Source organism: Podarcis bocagei, assembly GCF_964188305.1.
Source record: "Podarcis bocagei genome assembly, chromosome: 17".
Lineage (NCBI taxonomy): Eukaryota > Metazoa > Chordata > Lepidosauria > Squamata > Lacertidae > Podarcis > Podarcis bocagei.
This window is the reverse complement of record NC_138143.1, coordinates 1321263-1338468: the sequence shown is the minus strand read 5'-3', so window position 1 is coordinate 1338468 and position 17206 is coordinate 1321263. Positions and strand designations below refer to the sequence as shown.

At 44.1% G+C, this 17206-nt stretch overlaps 1 protein-coding gene across 5 annotated transcripts in view; it reads right to left on the bottom strand.

Moving 5' to 3' along the window:
- The window catches only part of CDK16 (cyclin dependent kinase 16), a 70235-nt gene that overhangs the window by 25861 nt on the left and 27168 nt on the right, over positions 1–17206 (bottom strand). For 4 of the 5 annotated variants that reach the window (XM_081177403.1, XM_081177404.1, XM_081177402.1 and 1 more), the window contains exon 2: positions 86–225. In XM_081177403.1, coding sequence (XP_081033529.1) covers positions 86–203 — 118 coding nt within the window. In that variant the 5' untranslated portion in view covers positions 204–225. Of the gene's footprint in view, positions 1–85; positions 226–17206 lie in introns of those variants that run through there. The other variant, XM_081177406.1, reaches the window with a different exon arrangement.

Sequence of the window (17206 nt, the reverse complement as noted above, 5' to 3'; positions counted from 1 at the left end):
GTTCCATAGTAGGCAGCAGACTCTGAGCAAGATGTGGCCCTCCTTAGTGCGTTCCTGGGCATGTGAGAGCATCGGGGGAGCTCACCATTATCGCTGCTGTTGTTCTCCTCTAGGTTGATGGGCTCATTGAGGTTTTTCTCTGCTGTCCGGCTCCCACGCAGCGTCATGGACAGCTGCCGCTTGATCTTCTTCATCCGATCCATGGTGGGGAAACGGCTGAAGTCACTGCACGTGGCAACAAGGAAACAGGGGGTTAGCCCACAAGGTGAGCAACTCCCACTTGACAGGGAATGGGGACGGGGAAATGCCAGTCCACAGGGCAAGATACAAATCCTAACCCCAATCCACTCTTAATGTAGGATAAGCCAGATGTAGCAAAATGTATGCATATACAGTATACTTCATTATGAATCACCCTGTATTCATCATTTTAATTCTGCTTCTTTGCCTACAAGGTGGCCCATAAAATATTTCATTGCTAAAAAAACACCCACTTAAAAGTCTGCATATATGCAGTCAATAACACACGTGGGCAGGGGGCTAATCCAGGCACACAAGAGTGCACTGTGGATCCTGAATACTTCAAGGGGAGGGGACTCCTGGGTCCTTTGAAGAGCCATCTCACGTGCTACTCATGTTCAAAATGCATCTGCTTCTTAAACTGTATTTTTAGGCATGTAAAATATTTATGTCTCGAGTTGTGTACTATGGTGACTACAGTGAAAGAACTAAAAGTAAAAAGTCTCTGGAAGTATGTGGGGAAGGAATTTTACAAAGTTAAGAAAACTATCGATCAGATGCCTGGAAAAATAAAGAAAAGGTCTGCACATGTTTCTGGAATGCAGGTAAGGAGGGGGAAGTTTCCACAGCTGTGGTGCCCCCCCCCCGGAGAATGCCCAACTGCAGGACCCTTAACAGCACAATCCTAGCTGCCTCTACAAAGAAATAAGCTCTACTGAATTCAATGGGGTTTACTGCCAGGTAAAATAGGTTAGGATTGCAGCAGCATCTGGGAGCAAAGAAGCACCTGGAAATGGATATATTTATGAAAGGCAACTTTTGCCTTTTAATTTGCTGTTTCAGTTGCGTAGCTGAAAACCCAGTCTGTCACTCAATTTCTCCCAAGCTTTTCTTTCAAACAAGGTTGCAAAGAAAGCTGATAAGAGGTTCCTCAAGAAGATTAGTAACTGCTTGAAGGACAGCTTGCCCAGGACCACACAGCTCCAGCTGCTAAATCCGAGTCCGGCCACTTGCGCTCAAGCTCAGGATTTCCAACACTTTCAGGCAGGGGACATTTCCAGCCCCATTTGGAGAGGCTGGGGGTTGAGCTATGGCCCTTTCACAGAAGCAGTGGGGATACGAAGACTACGTGCTCTCTGTTCATGCAGAGCTTGAGGAGGCCTAAGAGAACGGAATGTGCAGCCTCAAACACTCCCCAGAATCCTCTGCAACATACAGGGGCTCCATAGCAGATTTGGGGTCCCAGGCTGACAAAAGGAAAAGGAAAGTGTTCCCCCCAAAAAAGAGAAAATCTGAAATCCACTGCTCTGAGGCATCAAAAATTCCCAAGGCTGTTCAAGGTCAAATTGTCTATTGTTCCATGGGAAAGACAAATTCAGAAGTAAACAGCCAGTGAGATGGAATTCAAAACAAAAGTCAGTTCCCAGGATTTTGTAATCCGAAAGCCCTGTAGGGGGAGTGCCACCCGATTTCAAAGACAAGGAAGGAAGTAATCCGCCATTAAAGTTCCAAATTGTTTCAAAACAGTAAATTCGTTAATCCAAAAGTCCCTTCATAAATTCAAGATCTCCCAAAGCACCTTTTATAAATCGACAAAGTTTCACGAAAGGTGCTTGTAACAGTATCCCAATCAGTCTTTTCTGCTCAAATGTAACAATTACTTTCTAGCACAGTTTGCAACTGTTTCCGCAGTTTGACACAGTCTCTCTCTCTGGCAGCCCGACAATCTGGCTCTTTAAAAATACAGCCCAAAGAAGAAAAAGGATAGGAGGAAAGTCACCATCTGCTGCTTCTTTTAGTCAATGTCCGTTTCCACCTTCAGCTCAATAAAATAAGCAAATTTTATGGCACGAAAAAGTTTAAGCTTCCCAAAGTCCCGTTTCAAATGCTTCCGTTTCTAAAAGCTTTGCTTTGATCTTGTCAGCAATGTCGGAAGACGGACTTCCCTTTTCTCGTCTCCCGCTTTCAGCCAAATTAACCGAATTTCTTTGCCAAATTTTAAACCCCTTTACTCACGGGTATGTTGCTTGCAGTTTAGCGTTGATTTTAGGAAGAAGGATCAGCGCTCATCTGTAACAGCCGCGCGGCTTCGCATCCGCGGAAAGAGCGATGAACTCACAGCACCGCTACCCCTCCTTCACTCCGGGTCTCCTTACGGGGTCCCTTCTGTGCTTTCGGAGCAGCTTCTGGTGCCCGCCGAGTCCCACGGCCACGGGCTCACTCTACCCGTGGTTTATCTTGATGGGTCGTCGCTATGCCGCAGCGAACGACCCTTTTCCGCGGAGCCCCTCTTCAGAGCCCGAAGAGGACCGCCATTACAGTTTCGCGCCGCCCCCGGAAGTGCATTGACATTGTGTGTGTAATGAGTGGTGCAGGGAGAACAAGAGCGTCTAAAGCAAAGGAAACTAAAGAGGCTAAGGAAAAAGAAAAGGAAAAGGAAAGAAGACCAGCACAATTTGTACAAACAACATTGACCCAAGGACGCCGTTCGTCGGTTCCAGCGGTACTGGTGTCTCATAGAGAACAAGGGGAAATAACTGAGAAGTCCACTGAGGAAGATATGGCAGCAGGTGGGTCAGACACACTATTAAAACAAATATTGGAGCAACTATCAAGTTTAAATCAGAAGGTGGACGATCAGTCTGTGAAGATAGATAAAGCAACTTCCTCGATCCAAAAACTGACTGACCAAGTTTCCCAGCACACGCAAGCCATAGAGAAATTGCAAGGAGCAACAGCGGAAAATCGAGAATTAGCTGGAGAAGCAATTCAGAAAGTGGGAGTCCTACAAAAAGAGGTTGAAGAAATAAAAGGAGAAGTTAGGCCCCTGCACAAACAGGTGGGTGAACAACAAGTCTATCTGTCAATGGTGGAACTGAAAAATCGTGAGAGCAACATCAAATTGAGAGGTATTCCAGAACTCGAGCAAGGAGACTTGATTGGATACTTAACACAGGAATTCTCGAAGTTCTGGGGTTTAAAGGAAGACACGGATTTTAGGATTGTCTCGGCATATAGATTGGGAAGACTGGTAAGGAAAGACAGATCCAGAGACTGCTTGATAATTTTAAGAACAAAGGAAGAGAGAGACAAGATCCTAGGCCTTCACTTCAAAAAAGCAATTGAAATACAAGACAAAAGAGTGGAAATTTACAGAGATATCCCGAGGCAGCTGCTGGACCTTAGAGCCACCTATACAGAATTAGCAAAATTGCTGAGACACAACGCAATCCCCTATAGGTGGGAGTTTCCACAGGGATTATCCTTCACCTACAAAGAAAGGAAGGTTAAAATAAGAACACCTGAAGATAACCAAAGGTTCCTTCACGACCACGGAGAAGATCTCCAAAAAGGAGCGGATTGGCTTCCAGTTTTATCAGCACCAGCACCGCCCGGAAGTGGGCCAACGCCTATACCTTCGGGATCTGAACAAAAGGAAGACACCCCATCTTAAGAACATTTGAAATAGAACAGGATGTCTCTGCAGCTACTTAGTTGGAACATAAATGGCGGGAATTCTCCGGAAAAAAGGAGAAGGATATTTCATATCCTAAAAAAAGAACAATTGGATGTAATATGTTTGCAAGAAACACATGTGACTAGGCTCCACAGGAAAGTATTAATCAATAAAAGACTTGGCCAAGAATTTATCTCATCAGACAAAGTTAAAAAAAGAGGTGTTGTAATTTATGCAAAGGAGAACCTGTCGCCAAAATTTTTATTTAAAGATGATCATGGAAGAATCCTCGCAATTGAAATCCAAACACAAGGGGAAAAGATTTTGATATTAGGAATCTACGCGCCAAATGATGGAAAATCAGAATTCTATAAGAAGCTGCATGAGACAATGATGGACTATTTGGACGATTCTAATATTATCGTGATGGGAGATATGAATGGGGTGGTGTCTACAAATATGGACAAATCCCAAAATCAAAACTTAACAACAGACGGTAGACTTCCTAAAACCTTTTTTGAAATGACAGACAATATGGACTTGATTGACATTTGGAGGACAAGGAACCCCTTGGGTAAAGAAGGAACCTTCTTTTCTGAGGCCCACTTGTCATGGACACGAATCGACCAAATTTGGATATCTAGAGGACTGGCCCCGAAAACGAGAAAAGTGGAAATCTGCCCAAAAACCTGCTCCGACCATAATGCCTTAAAAATGGAATTGAGACTTTTCCCAACTGGATCCTTCAGATGGAGAATGAATGACACCTTGCTAAGAGATCAAGAGATCGTTAAGAAGGCCCAAAAAACGCTAAGGGACTACTTTGAAATAAATTTGAACACTACGGTGGAGAAAAGAATAATCTGGGACGCAAGCAAAGCTGTAATGAGAGGGTTTCTGATACAACAGAATACAATAAAGAAAAAATTTTGGAATGGAAAAAAGGAAAAAATTCTAGAGAAAATAAGTGAAGGAGAGAAAAAGCTGAGAACTAATCCGAAGTCAAAAGAGGTGCTAAGAGAGATCAAATTCCATCAAGCACAATATTCGAAATTGATTAATCAAGAGATTGAGTGGAAAATTAAACAAATGAAGCAGAGATCGTTTGAATCAGCAAATAAATGTGGAAAGTTGTTAGCTTGGCAATTGAAAAAAAGACAAAAGCTAAACACAGTCACAAACCTGGAGATTCAAGGAAAAATAGTTCAGAAACCAGAAGAAATAAGAAAGTGCTTCCATAGATACTTCAAGGAACTTTATGCACAGGGGCCTCAGAAAGAATCGGAAATAGACCAATTCTTGAGGACAAATGGACTATCTAAAATAAGTCAAGATAAAAGATCAATTCTCAACAGTAAAATAACTCAACAGGAAATTGAAGGTGCCATCCAAAATATGCAACTTGGCAAATCTCCAGGCCCAGATGGTCTCACCTCCAAATATTATAAGACTCTGAAGGATTGTTTGATACAACCGTTGTTGGAGGTTTGCAACCAGATTATGGAGGGGAGAAGGGCACCGGAAACGTGGAAAGAAGCATTCATCACATTGATTCCCAAGTCAGAGAAGGAAAAGACTCAGCTTAAGAACTACCGTCCCATCTCACTCCTGAATGTGGATTACAAAATATTTGCAGACATTTTAGCAAGTAGACTTAAAAACGTTTTAAACGAAGTAATTCACAAGGACCAAGCAGGCTTTCTCCCTGGTAGACACATGTCTGATAACACCAGGAATATTATTGATATATTGGAGTTGTTGCGAATCAGAAACACAAGGGCTGCTTTAATCTTTATTGATGCGGAGAAAGCATTTGACAACATTTCTTGGATGTTTATGAAGAAAAACCTGAAGGGGATGGGAGTGGGACGGGGGTTTGAAAATGGACTAGAAGCAATTTATTCAGAGCAAAAAGCCAAGTTGATAGTGAACAATGTGGTGTCGGATGAACTTCTAATTGAAAAAGGGACACGACAGGGGTGCCCTTTATCCCCTCTGCTATTTATTTCTGTTCTGGAGGTATTGCTGAATATGATTAGGGAGGACCAGTTGGTGCAAGGTATAGAGGTCGGAGCGAAACAATACAAACTGAAAGCCTTTGCAGATGACCTAGTCTTGACAGTACAGGAGCCAGTATCTAGCACAAAAAGAGTTTTGGAACTTATTTTGGAGTTTGGTCGGGTGGCGGGATTCAAGTTAAACAAACAAAAAACTAAGGTTTTGGTCAAAAATTTGACACCTACAGAGATAGAGGGGTATCAGAAAGAGACAGAGCTAAGTGTGGTTAAAAAAGTGAAATACCTGGGGGTATACTTGTCCACCAAAATTTTAAACCTTTTCAAAGATAACTATGAAAAATGTTGGTTGGAAATTAAAAAAGACTTGGATATCTGGTCAAGATTGAAACTTACCTTGTCAGGCCGAATCGCAGCTATAAAGATGTGTGTTTTGCCAAAAATGCTATTCTTATTTCAAACCCTTCAGGTCGTGGACAGAATGGAATGCTTTGGAAAATGGCAGAAGGATATTTCTAAGTTTGTCTGGCAGGGCAAAAAGCCCCGAATAAAATTTAAAATACTAACCGACTCAAAAGAAAGAGGGGGGTTTGCCCTGCCGGACTTAAGGTTGTACTATGAAGCTGCAGCCTTCTGCTGGTTGAAGGATTGGTTCCTGTTGGAAAACACCGATGTCCTAGATCTGGAGGGGTTTGATAATGTGTATGGTTGGCATGCATACTTGTGGTATGACAAGGCGAAGGTTCATAAATTGTTCAAAAACCATATTGTCAGAAAATCAATTTTTGCCGTTTGGGTGAAGTATAAGGATTTATTAGAAAACAAGACCCCGAGGTGGTTATCACCTGTGGAAGCCAAGATTTCTAAAAAAAAGCCCAATATGGAGGCCCATTGGCCAAAATATTGGGAACTGATTGAAAGAGTTGGAGACAATTGGAAGCTCCAAAGCCAGGACAAATTAAAAGGTAAGGTGCGAGATTGGTTACATTATGCTCAAATTCAAGAGGTATTCAAAATGGACAAAAAAGTGGGTTTCCAGTTGGAGAAATCGAAACTGGAGACGGAGTTACTAGAACCAAAGACTAAGGTACTTTCGAGGATGTATGACTTGCTGCTTAAATGGAACACACAGGATGAGACAGTTAAATCTGCTATGATAAAATGGGCACAGGATGTAGGACACAACATTATGTCTGAGGACTGGGAAAGGTTATGGAACACCGGCATGAAATTCACGGCATGTAGTGCCTTGAAAGAGAACATTATGAAAATGGTATACCGGTGGTACATGACCCCAGTCAAGTTGGCTAAAATATACCATCTTTCTGATAATAAGTGTTGGAAATGTAAGGAGGCAGAAGGGACATTCTTTCACCTCTGGTGGACCTGCCCGAAAGTAAAGGCCTTCTGGGAAATGATACATAATGAGTTGAAAAAGGTATTCAGATATACCTTTTCCAAGAAACCAGAGGCCTTTCTTCTAGGCATGGTGGACCGGAAGGTGCCAAAGAAGGACAGAACCTTGTTTATGTATGCAACCACAGCAGCTAGGATTCTTATCGCAAAGTTCTGGAAGACACCAGATTTACCCACACTGGAGGACTGGCAGACGCAGTTGATGGACTACATGGAGTTGGCAGAAATGACTGGCAGAATTCGAGATCTGAGCGAAGAAACAATGGAGGAGGACTGGAAAAAATTTAAGGACTATTTGCAAAAACATTATAAGTTGTTTGAGTGTTAAGATTGTGCACGATTAAGAAACGTTATGCTTCTGCAATTTATTTTAAGTAAATGATAAAGTAAGTATTGATGGAAAAAAAATGAGACAAATTAGAAACAAAATATTATGTTTATTAAGAGTGTTAAAATTAAATTACAAATTTTTGAAATTGGTAACATAATAAATACAAAGGTATAATAAGTTGGGAAATAAGATAATAAATTGCTGAATTGGTTAGAATGATGAACGCAATGCTGAGAGGATGCGAGGAGGTCCAAAAAGATGTTGAAAAAATTTCATAATGATCTTTTCTTTTTTCTATGTTTTTCTTTATATATATGGAAAATGTTTCTTGTATATTGTTGTCCAAACAAATTTGTTCACCTATGGAAAGAAACGCAATAAAAAATTTTTATAAAAAAAAAAAACAAAAATTCCCAAGGCTGCACATATTCACATTTGAGGAGTTTACTCTAGATTTGGGGGGTAATGAGACACAGGGGGAGAGAGAGGGGTGACCCAAACCCTTCCTTTTGTAGAAGGATGGGTTTTATTTTATGCTTATCACCATATTTGGAGCTGGGAAGAAATTTTGCCCCAGGGCCAATTGGCTAGCGACACCATTAAGCATAATTCATTCCAAGCGCATAATTTGGAGGGTGTGTGTCCATGCTCATCATACACACAAAGAGCCAGTCATAACAAAGAAGAGAAGGAAAATGATTTCATTGGAGGCTTGGACCAGCCTCGTTTGGTCACAAGCTGTATTTTTGGGTATTCTTGCTTTCATCTGCCTCTTGAGCCTTTCCATAATGAATGGTGGGGTTAAATATAGCCCCAGGAGCCGGAGAGTGTGCGAGGAAACCGCCCAGTCTGGGTATTCAGTTGACAGATGGAATCCAAAGGCAGCTTAAGAAAAACACAGGTGATGGTCTGCTTGGGGTCAGGTTCTTCAACTGTAACACACACGGACACAACTGAGATAGGTGCAAGTCAGAGGCTCACCAGCAGCTGTGACAATTTCAACCAACCCTGCAGCACTGGGAAGTCTTGGATCCAGACTGCAGTTATTCTGAATGACCAGAACTCTCATGAGACGCCAGCAGTGTGTGAAACTCCCCTTGGTCTGGACACATTTTGCTACCAGGAATTTCATTAGCGTGAGCAGTTTCTGAGCTCCGGACACAGTACTGTGCCTAACATTTCAGATTAAAACTGCAGAGTGGAAAGAAAGGAGGATCTTTTTCTGCCTTCCCACTTCCAGCTACTCTCTGAAGACTGGAGAAGAGACCCTCTTAAGAATATCAGGGGGGTGGGCAGGGGAAGGACACTAGACCATGTGAAAAATGAACATAAGATTTTAGCTACAGTTCATTCACTTTCAGCTTTGTATTCTTGTTCTAAAAAGTGTGTTGTTGCGCCCATAATATCAATTTAAGGTGCTGTTATGAGAATTATAAGGTCTAAGATATAAAATAAATGTTCATAAATGTACTAGGCAAACACATACATAAATATATAAACCACATGTCTTAAACAGTACAGGAAAATAGTCCTGAAACCATTTTGACTCTCCCAAATTGACCTCAAATGTTTATCTGCAAAGAGGAAGGAAATGGGAAAACCTCCCCATTGTCTCTTTGCTCACAAATCCTGTCTTAAGGGCGTATTTGTGTATGAAATGGGTGAGCCTGTGACCTGGATTCAGGAACTGAGTATTTACACAAAAGAATGGCCAGACTGCCCAGGTAATGCAATCAGTGACCATTATCAGGTACGCTGGCAAACAGGATTTCTGTTGTAGACCACCTCCTCTGCTGTTGACCGCCTCCTTCTGTGATGTATGTATGATGTTTTGGGGGGTGGTCTTGGGCTACATGGTGGGCAATTTCAAAATCTATATAAGGGCTTGCACACCAATGTTCTGGGTTTCTCCTCCCTCCTGCTTGGGGGTCTGAGCACCCTATTGCAACAGTTTAATAAAGATCAGGCTTACTTGTCGCTTTGCTTCTCAATATTCTCTGGCTGGCCTTTGCTAATTTCTCCTACCGATAGAGAACCTACATAAGGACTCTCTACGGGCTCTTGGGAGCAGTTTTTTCTTATAACAGTGCCATTTAGCTCCAAGCTTCCATATCTCAGTTTCTAACACTGGACAATGGCCGTCATTATGGACATGGTTCATTCACTAGGGACTCAAATTGCTACTGTCAATATCAATAAAAGAAACCACGTGCACTTACTGTCCTTGCAACAGCAGATGTTGACAACCTGGCTGTGATCCTCCCCCCGTCCAAAACAGCCCATTATTCAGCTACAGTGTGTTCTGTTCCGGAGCCCTGTTCGCATCCTGAGTAGAATGTAGGACACGACTGCGCATCTGCACAGGTCGCGTTTCGCCACTTCCGCACATGCGCGTGATGTCATTTTGAGCGTCTGTGCATGTGCAAGCAGCAAAATCCGGAAATAACGCGCTCCATTACTTCCGGGTCACCGCGGGGCACAACCCAAAAATGCTTAACCCGAAGCTACTTCAACCCAAGGTATGACTGTATTGCAGTTAGTGAGGAATTCAACAGCCTTGTAGTTGTTAAAGGTAAAGGGACCCCTGACTGTTAGGTCCAGTCATGGACGACTCTGGGGTTCTGGCGCTCATCTCGCTTTATTGGCCGAGGGAGCCGGCCTACAGTTTCCGGGTCATGTGGCCAGCATGACTAAGCCACTTCTGGCGAACCAGAGCAGCGAACGGAAACGCCGTTTACCTTCCCACAGGAGTGGTACCTATTTATCTACTTGTACTGGCGTGCTTTCGAACTGCTAGGTTGGCAGAGCAGGGACCGAGCAACGAGAGCTCACCCCGTCATTGGGGGGAGTCGAACCGCCAACCTTCTGCTTGGCAAGCCCTAGGCTTTGTGGTTTAACCCACAGCGCCACAAAAAAATGAGAGGAGCTGCAATCAATATAGTGCTAAGAAGATGGTGAGAAACGTAATATTCTCCCTCTCTCCTCCCCCTGCCCCATCTGTTCTGGAGGTCCCCTCAACCTTCCAGAGCAGGTTTGGGTGTGGTACAGGGCATGCACAGAGGGAGGGCGAGAATCCTCTTCTGCCAGAGAAAAATGGTGGCTGAATAGTGCCCATGGTTTATTAACTGCACTCCAGCCCATGTTGTTTACTGACTGTAAAAGAGAGGCCTGCTTTTACTCCTTAAACTGCAGCCTGATGAGCAGACATCAGCAGGTGAAAGTTTTGGCAGCAAGGAGATAAACATCAGCACCTATTCCAGCCTGTGGTGAAAGACACAGCTCCAAATGGTTGCAAAGACTAACTTAGGACATCTGGCACAGGACCTCTCAAGGTCCTAGTGCTGGTTGTGCCGCTGGGGCTGATGAAGCAGAGGGCCTTGGGCATCACATCGTGTGTGTGTGTGTGCGCGCGCTGATGCAAGGGTGTGCACTAGGGGGATGTTCCCAGCACTGGGAGTTCATTTGCCACCTTGGTGTGGGGTCAACATGTGGTCACAAGCAGAGTTCGCGACTGGTGGCCAATGGCACAATTTCCAGGGGTGCTGGGGGTATACCTGACAGCTTTACCCTGTTTTTTGCATTGTCTACTTCCAGACTGAGCCTCCATGGCTATGGTGTATGCTCCGCTGGCAAAGCAGGAAAAAATGGCCCACTTCCAGGATGTTTCCCCCTACAAATAAGAAGATTGTTTTCTTATGTGAGCACCAAATTTAGCGTTTCTATTTTGTGCAGAAATATCCTGACACTTTTGCTTTTCCATAGAGTTAGCCCCAAGTGTCTCTCATATATACCACCAATAACTGTTAGGCCATTCACAAGCATTAAAAATGCAGTCTAAAAAGCAATGTACAATAAAGCAAGAATGGGAAGAATACAATGCTATGCAGGCAAAAGTCAACAAGTTTAAGTACAAAAGAGAGACAAACTCAAGTTGGAATACAAGGGAAGTGAGAAAGAAGTTGGTCTTGGAATATCCATGGTTCCCTCTCTGTTCCTCTTTGGCTTTCTGTCAAATGGCTGTTCATAGTGGTATTTAGCATATTTCTGACTACTAAAACTTGCTGGAAACTTTTCCATTCCATCAGGCTTATGCAGGAAACTAAGAGCAGACCTTTCCACAACACTGATTTCTGATTTTTTATGTACAATTGTTGTAAACTGCTCTAGTTTTCTTAATGAATAAGCTGTATATAAATACTTTTGATAAATAAATCCTTCTGCCTTTCTGCTGAGTAGACACACAGACACACACACAAACACTGCTAACAATATAAACATCTTATTTATTTTAAATACTTATGTTCTGCCTTTTAGGACAAAGGTCTCACAAGGCAGCTTAACAAAATAGACACTAAAAGAAATGCAAAGAAATGCAATGCAATGTGTGCGTCCTTCCACGGCTGTGTTTTTGATGCTGATCAAGACAAAAGCATGGCTTTTTTGTTCTGAAACCTTAGCAATGTACAGCCCTCCTCTGAGTATAATTTGAATGGATTGATTGAATTTCAATGACAGAAACTATGGATATTGTCCAGCCTTCGAGACAAATGGCACCAACATTATGTGTGTACTGTGGTCAATTACATTTTCCCAACCTCTAACCTTTATTGTTGTTAGCCGCCCTGAGCCCGGCTTTGGCTGGGGAGGGCGGGATATAAATAAAAATTATTATTATTATTATTATTATTATTATTATTATTATTATTATTATTATTATTATTATTATTATTTCTGGGTATCCTTGACGTTTAAAACGATGGCGGTGAGGCTGGCAGAACACGATGGAACCTTGAAACCAGGATCAGCGCTCATTCCCTCCCTCTACCGGCAACACACCTTCCACCAGAGGCTGAGGGTATGAAGGGCTGGTGGTATCTGCTGCGTCGCCCCGCGGGGGCTCCCTCTCTGCCAGGCCGGCACGGCCGAGCCAGTGCGATGTGACAAGCTGGGCGCCCAGGGCCACGAAGGAGGCAGCAAGCGGTGGATGCAGGCTGGTCTGTCACTCTGTGTTAAACAGGACTGGGACAGGGGGTGGGGGGAGCCCCCGTGGCCCCCAGTGGAAATCACAGGAAGCGGAGAGCAATGCGCCTCGAGAGCACGCGCCTCATGCAGAGTCAGAGCATCGCAGAACGAAGCTCAGTACTGACTGCAATTGGACTCCAACTCCCATCAGCCCCAGCCAGGAGGGACAATGGTCAAGGGGGGTGGGAGTCGGAGTCCAACCAACATCCAAAGGTCACAGCTTTGCCATCCCTGGTCTACAGTGCCTGGCAGTGGCTCTCCTGGGTCACAGGCGGGGGCCTTTCACAGCCCCTACCAGGAAATGAATGGGATTGACGGGATTCTCTGCCACTGAGCTCTGGTCCTTCCCCAACAGTGGCTGCAATCCTAGGCCCTGCTGAAACCAATAGGACTTACTTCTGAGTAGCCTTGGTGAGGACTGTGCTGTCAGACAAATGAGCCTGGCTACGTTAGGGTCCCCTTCTGCCCCACATCAGACAACGATCAATAAGGGCCCACCCCCATCTCCCCACTTCTTCACCAGTCCTAACCCATACATTCCTGCGCTGCGATGCCTACCCCTGATCTATAAGATGCCTTGCAAGGGGGCTGCTAGGAGCCGGCATCTGCCACAGACATTTGCATCCGGATCATCTAAATTATTTTACCTTACCCTATATTATTTCTTCTGGCTTTATGCCCCGTTGTAGTGCTATCTGGGGTATCTGCTCTTCCAGTTGTACTGCCATCAAGCCACACAAACTCTTCCACTCTCTTAAAATGTTTCCTCCTAGTCTCCCTGTCTCTCATAAGATCTCCCCTTGCTGCAGTCATTTGGTTTTTTGAAAAAGAAGCAGATCTGCAGCAAGGCTGTCCTTCATCTAGGGCTCGGCAGAGTTCAAGCTGGTGGGATCTGCTTCTACACCCCAAAGACTCAAATTTCCACCAAGAGGAGCCAAATGCCAAACAATGGCTTAGGGCAGACATGCACTTAGAACTCAGGAAGAGAGCAATTCTGAAGGCACCTTGGCCCAGTAATTTGTTTTCACGATCAGAAACAGAAAAATCTGCTCCTGGTTTCCCCTGAACTTTTATTATTTTCAGCAGCCTTTTGCAGCAGGGAGGATGTTGATATTACTAGAGTTAGACAAATTGCCCAGAGATCCACCAGGAGACCCTGATTGTCAGGGATCGACTGGCAGAGAAGGGGGGAGAGACCGGAATGTACACCTGCACTTGAGGGAGAGGAGAAGGGGCTGTCAGGAAACACAGAAAATGAGATCCAAAGGCTGGTATAGCAGAGAAAGGAACAGCCTCTGATGCTTAGGTTTTCACGTAAGGAGAGGAGGAAAGGGAGCTTCTCTGCTGGAAGGGGAACAGGCGCGAGCCACTTCTGGCAACTGATAGCGACTGAGGCAGACATGCTTTTAAGAGCTCCATACTGTGCATAGTTTGGGACTTAATAAATCTTGTTAAGACTGGCTGGAATCGCGGGCTGTTATCTCGGCAAGCACCCGCATATCATCCTGACACTGATCAACCTTCCACCCACATGGTATATGAAACTACTGTGCTAGCACCCTCACAGCAGCACATACAGCTCCAAGCCTGGGAAGCCTATAGAAAACAGCATTTCCATAATTTCAGCTTTCTTTTCATTAAAAGCAAGCTTCTAGCCCTCTTGCTTGCACACACAAAACCAGAGAACTTTTAGGCAAAATTTTCAGAGTCCTGTGAACAAAGCATTTCAGAAGTGGACAAGGCTGGATCTGGCCTAGGACAACCTGGGTTCAAATTCCTGTTCAGCCACAGAACTCTTGGGGTTTTTCTTGTGAAGACAGTATTATTTTATTATTTATTATTATTTAGTGAATTTATATACCGTCCTATCCCCGGAGGTCTCAAGGTGGTTCACAGAAAAGATCAACATAAAAATCGCAATATATATAATCAAAATAAAAACAACAACCCAATAACATCCCCCCCCCAAAAGAGTCACATTTTAAAAGGGCATACTATATGTGCTTGCAAGTGCTGGAAAGCCAGGCTGGGATACAAATGTAATGAATAAATTATACTATGAACTGGCTCAGTTTATAAACAGGACAATTATTTAGTAATGAAGCAAGACAGTTTAAAGAAGGGCAAATAACCTTGTTGCAAATGACTCTACTCCTCAAATCACACATGGACATGAATCCCAAACATGATTCAGCATGACTACTCCTTGTGGGCAAAGAAGGCTGCATCATGGCAGAAGAGCGGAAAAGCGTGTGGCTCTGGAGCATGTGGAAAAGGTGAGCCAGGCGGCTCTCACTCTTGCTCCAGCCTCTGCTGTGGGGCCCAGGTAACCAACGGGATGCTCTCTGGGTGCTGCTGGATTACAGCATCTGGAGGACACTGGAGGGCATCTGAACTTGAGACCTGCTTCTGGCTTATTCCCACTGGGGTCAGTCCACATCTAGCATTGATACATCACTCCATACAGCCTGACCAAATCAGAAGAGCACATGGGCAGTGCAACTAAGGACAAATGTTTCCAATATTTAGCTTCACCAAACACTTGGGATTCTCCAATTGCTCTGTCATGCAACAACTTTATGCTGGTACCTAGAAATGTTTTTGCTTCCCTGACACCCTAATTCAACACGGAGAAAAAGGAAAACTTCAAAATGCACACAAAAACATTCCAAGATGTTCTGCATCTGCAGTGCAGGCATGGCTCATGCTGGTTCCACCACCCCACCCCACTTGAGCAGACGCTCCCAGCCCTGGCCCAGTAAACTTCCTATTTATACTTAATCTTCTCTAAGCTGGGCCCGAGAAATCAGCAACCGGTAGCTACACATGAGGCCAAATATATCCCCGGGGTTGCAGTGCTTCCTTCCACCGTCCACCCTCCAGGCACTGACTCTCATTAAGAGAAAAGCATGGGAAGTCCTCTCCCCAGGTCAGAGAATCCCTTCCCTCTGTTATCCAACTAACAGGTCTGGTCTCCTGCCCGTCTTCTGATAAGCAGCCTTGACCCTTTGATGGAGTGACTTTAGTCTAAAGGAGTTAAACAGGGACAGGACTTGTCTGCCAGAGTGTGCACTCAGCTGTGTTTCCATCCTCCAGGAATCTGAAGTTCTGCTTCTAGTTTGGAGAGTGAAATAGCAGCATCCAAATGGTTAGGTTTGGCACCCCATGGTGGTAAAATTAAATTCCACACAATTAAAGAACCAAAACTGGTAAAAAAAATAATTCCTTCATTTCAACAGATTTTGCAGATATACAAATCTAATTAATGCCTTGCTGAATCAAAGCAAGGTCTGTATAATTCAGCAATCTCTCCTGAACAAGATCATCCAGATGCAAGATAAGGCACAAAGGTTATGACTGCCCCCTCGACTACGTCTCAATATCTGCTGCTCAGCAATATACTGCCTTCTACAGAGGTTCAATTTCACTATCACAGCTGATCCTTTGCTATGAATTTGACTAATCTATTTTTTAAAGCCATCTGTGACTGAATTTAGATATGCAGCACAACATAGTTAGACAGCCAGTACGGAAATCCATTTCTGAATACTCCCCTACGTGGAGAAATGGCCCTTTAGTTCTACTGCCAACAATTTCATCCTGTCAGGCAGATAAGGGCCTAATGTTTTTTTTAAGTCATCACTTCACGGCCTTGCAGTTTAGTCCTGATGCCACCCTGGGGTGCTTCTCAGGAGAAAGCTACATGCAAGCAAGTGTTAAAAGTTTGCAGTACAGTATCTGTGAAATCCTGGGGGGGGGGGGGGGGCTTTGCTCAGCATTGCTGGGCCTGTGGAAGACAATTAAGGGGGATGCATGGAAAAGACTGCTCAGTTTCTTTCTGCTGAGAGATATATTCATTTCATTTTCTCCTTATGTTTATGTTTATATCCCACGGAACCAATTCTGTGCTGCTGAATGGTGGGGGGTGAGCAATGGCAGACGTTTTTTTAAATTGCTAGTTTGTCCCCATTGTGTTTTGAGCAGGTCTGCTGCCTCGGATTAGACATGTAGAAGGTTTTTGACTACCAGCATTGAGTAGCTAGTAGAAAGTCCTGCTCCACTCTGTAAAATTCATTTTGTTTTTTTCACTTGCCACGAGCAACAAGCAACAATCCAGGTCTCTGAAGTTCCAAACCCCTGAAAATATTGTTTGGCTTCCTTTCTGGCTTCTGAGATTTCAGCAGGAATTGACCACACATTTTGGAGCAGGACTGCGGCCAGAAACTTGAGGGTTTTTTAAAAAAAAAATGAAAGCTGACATTTGCAGGAAGCCAAACCTTCTGCCTTTACTGCGCATGCCCTTCTCTGCTCTCTGAGAAACTGCAACATCTACACAGGACTTCCCATGCATTTCTCCCTGCCTGTCAGAGAACCGCTGCTTACCAAATGTTCCTCAAAATCTTTCTAAAATAGCAGCTTCCAAATAAAGCACACAGAAGAAGGCTGTTGACGCAAATCTGGGCAGCACCATCAGTCAAAAGGACTGACTCATTAAGGAGGCAAAAAGAAGAGAAGGCGGCCTTCAGCTGGAGGCTCGACATCCTCATGTTATCATCAAAGGTAAGAAGGCTCCTGCTTGCTCTACATATGGTCCACACACACACCCCCCCCCAATATGTCTCAGAACAATCCCCATATGGTCTCCCTTATTAGAAATCCCCTTCCAGGTTTTGCTAATGGAAAGTTAGTTCCTCATCAAGGGCAGGACTTCCACTTGCGCAGCCG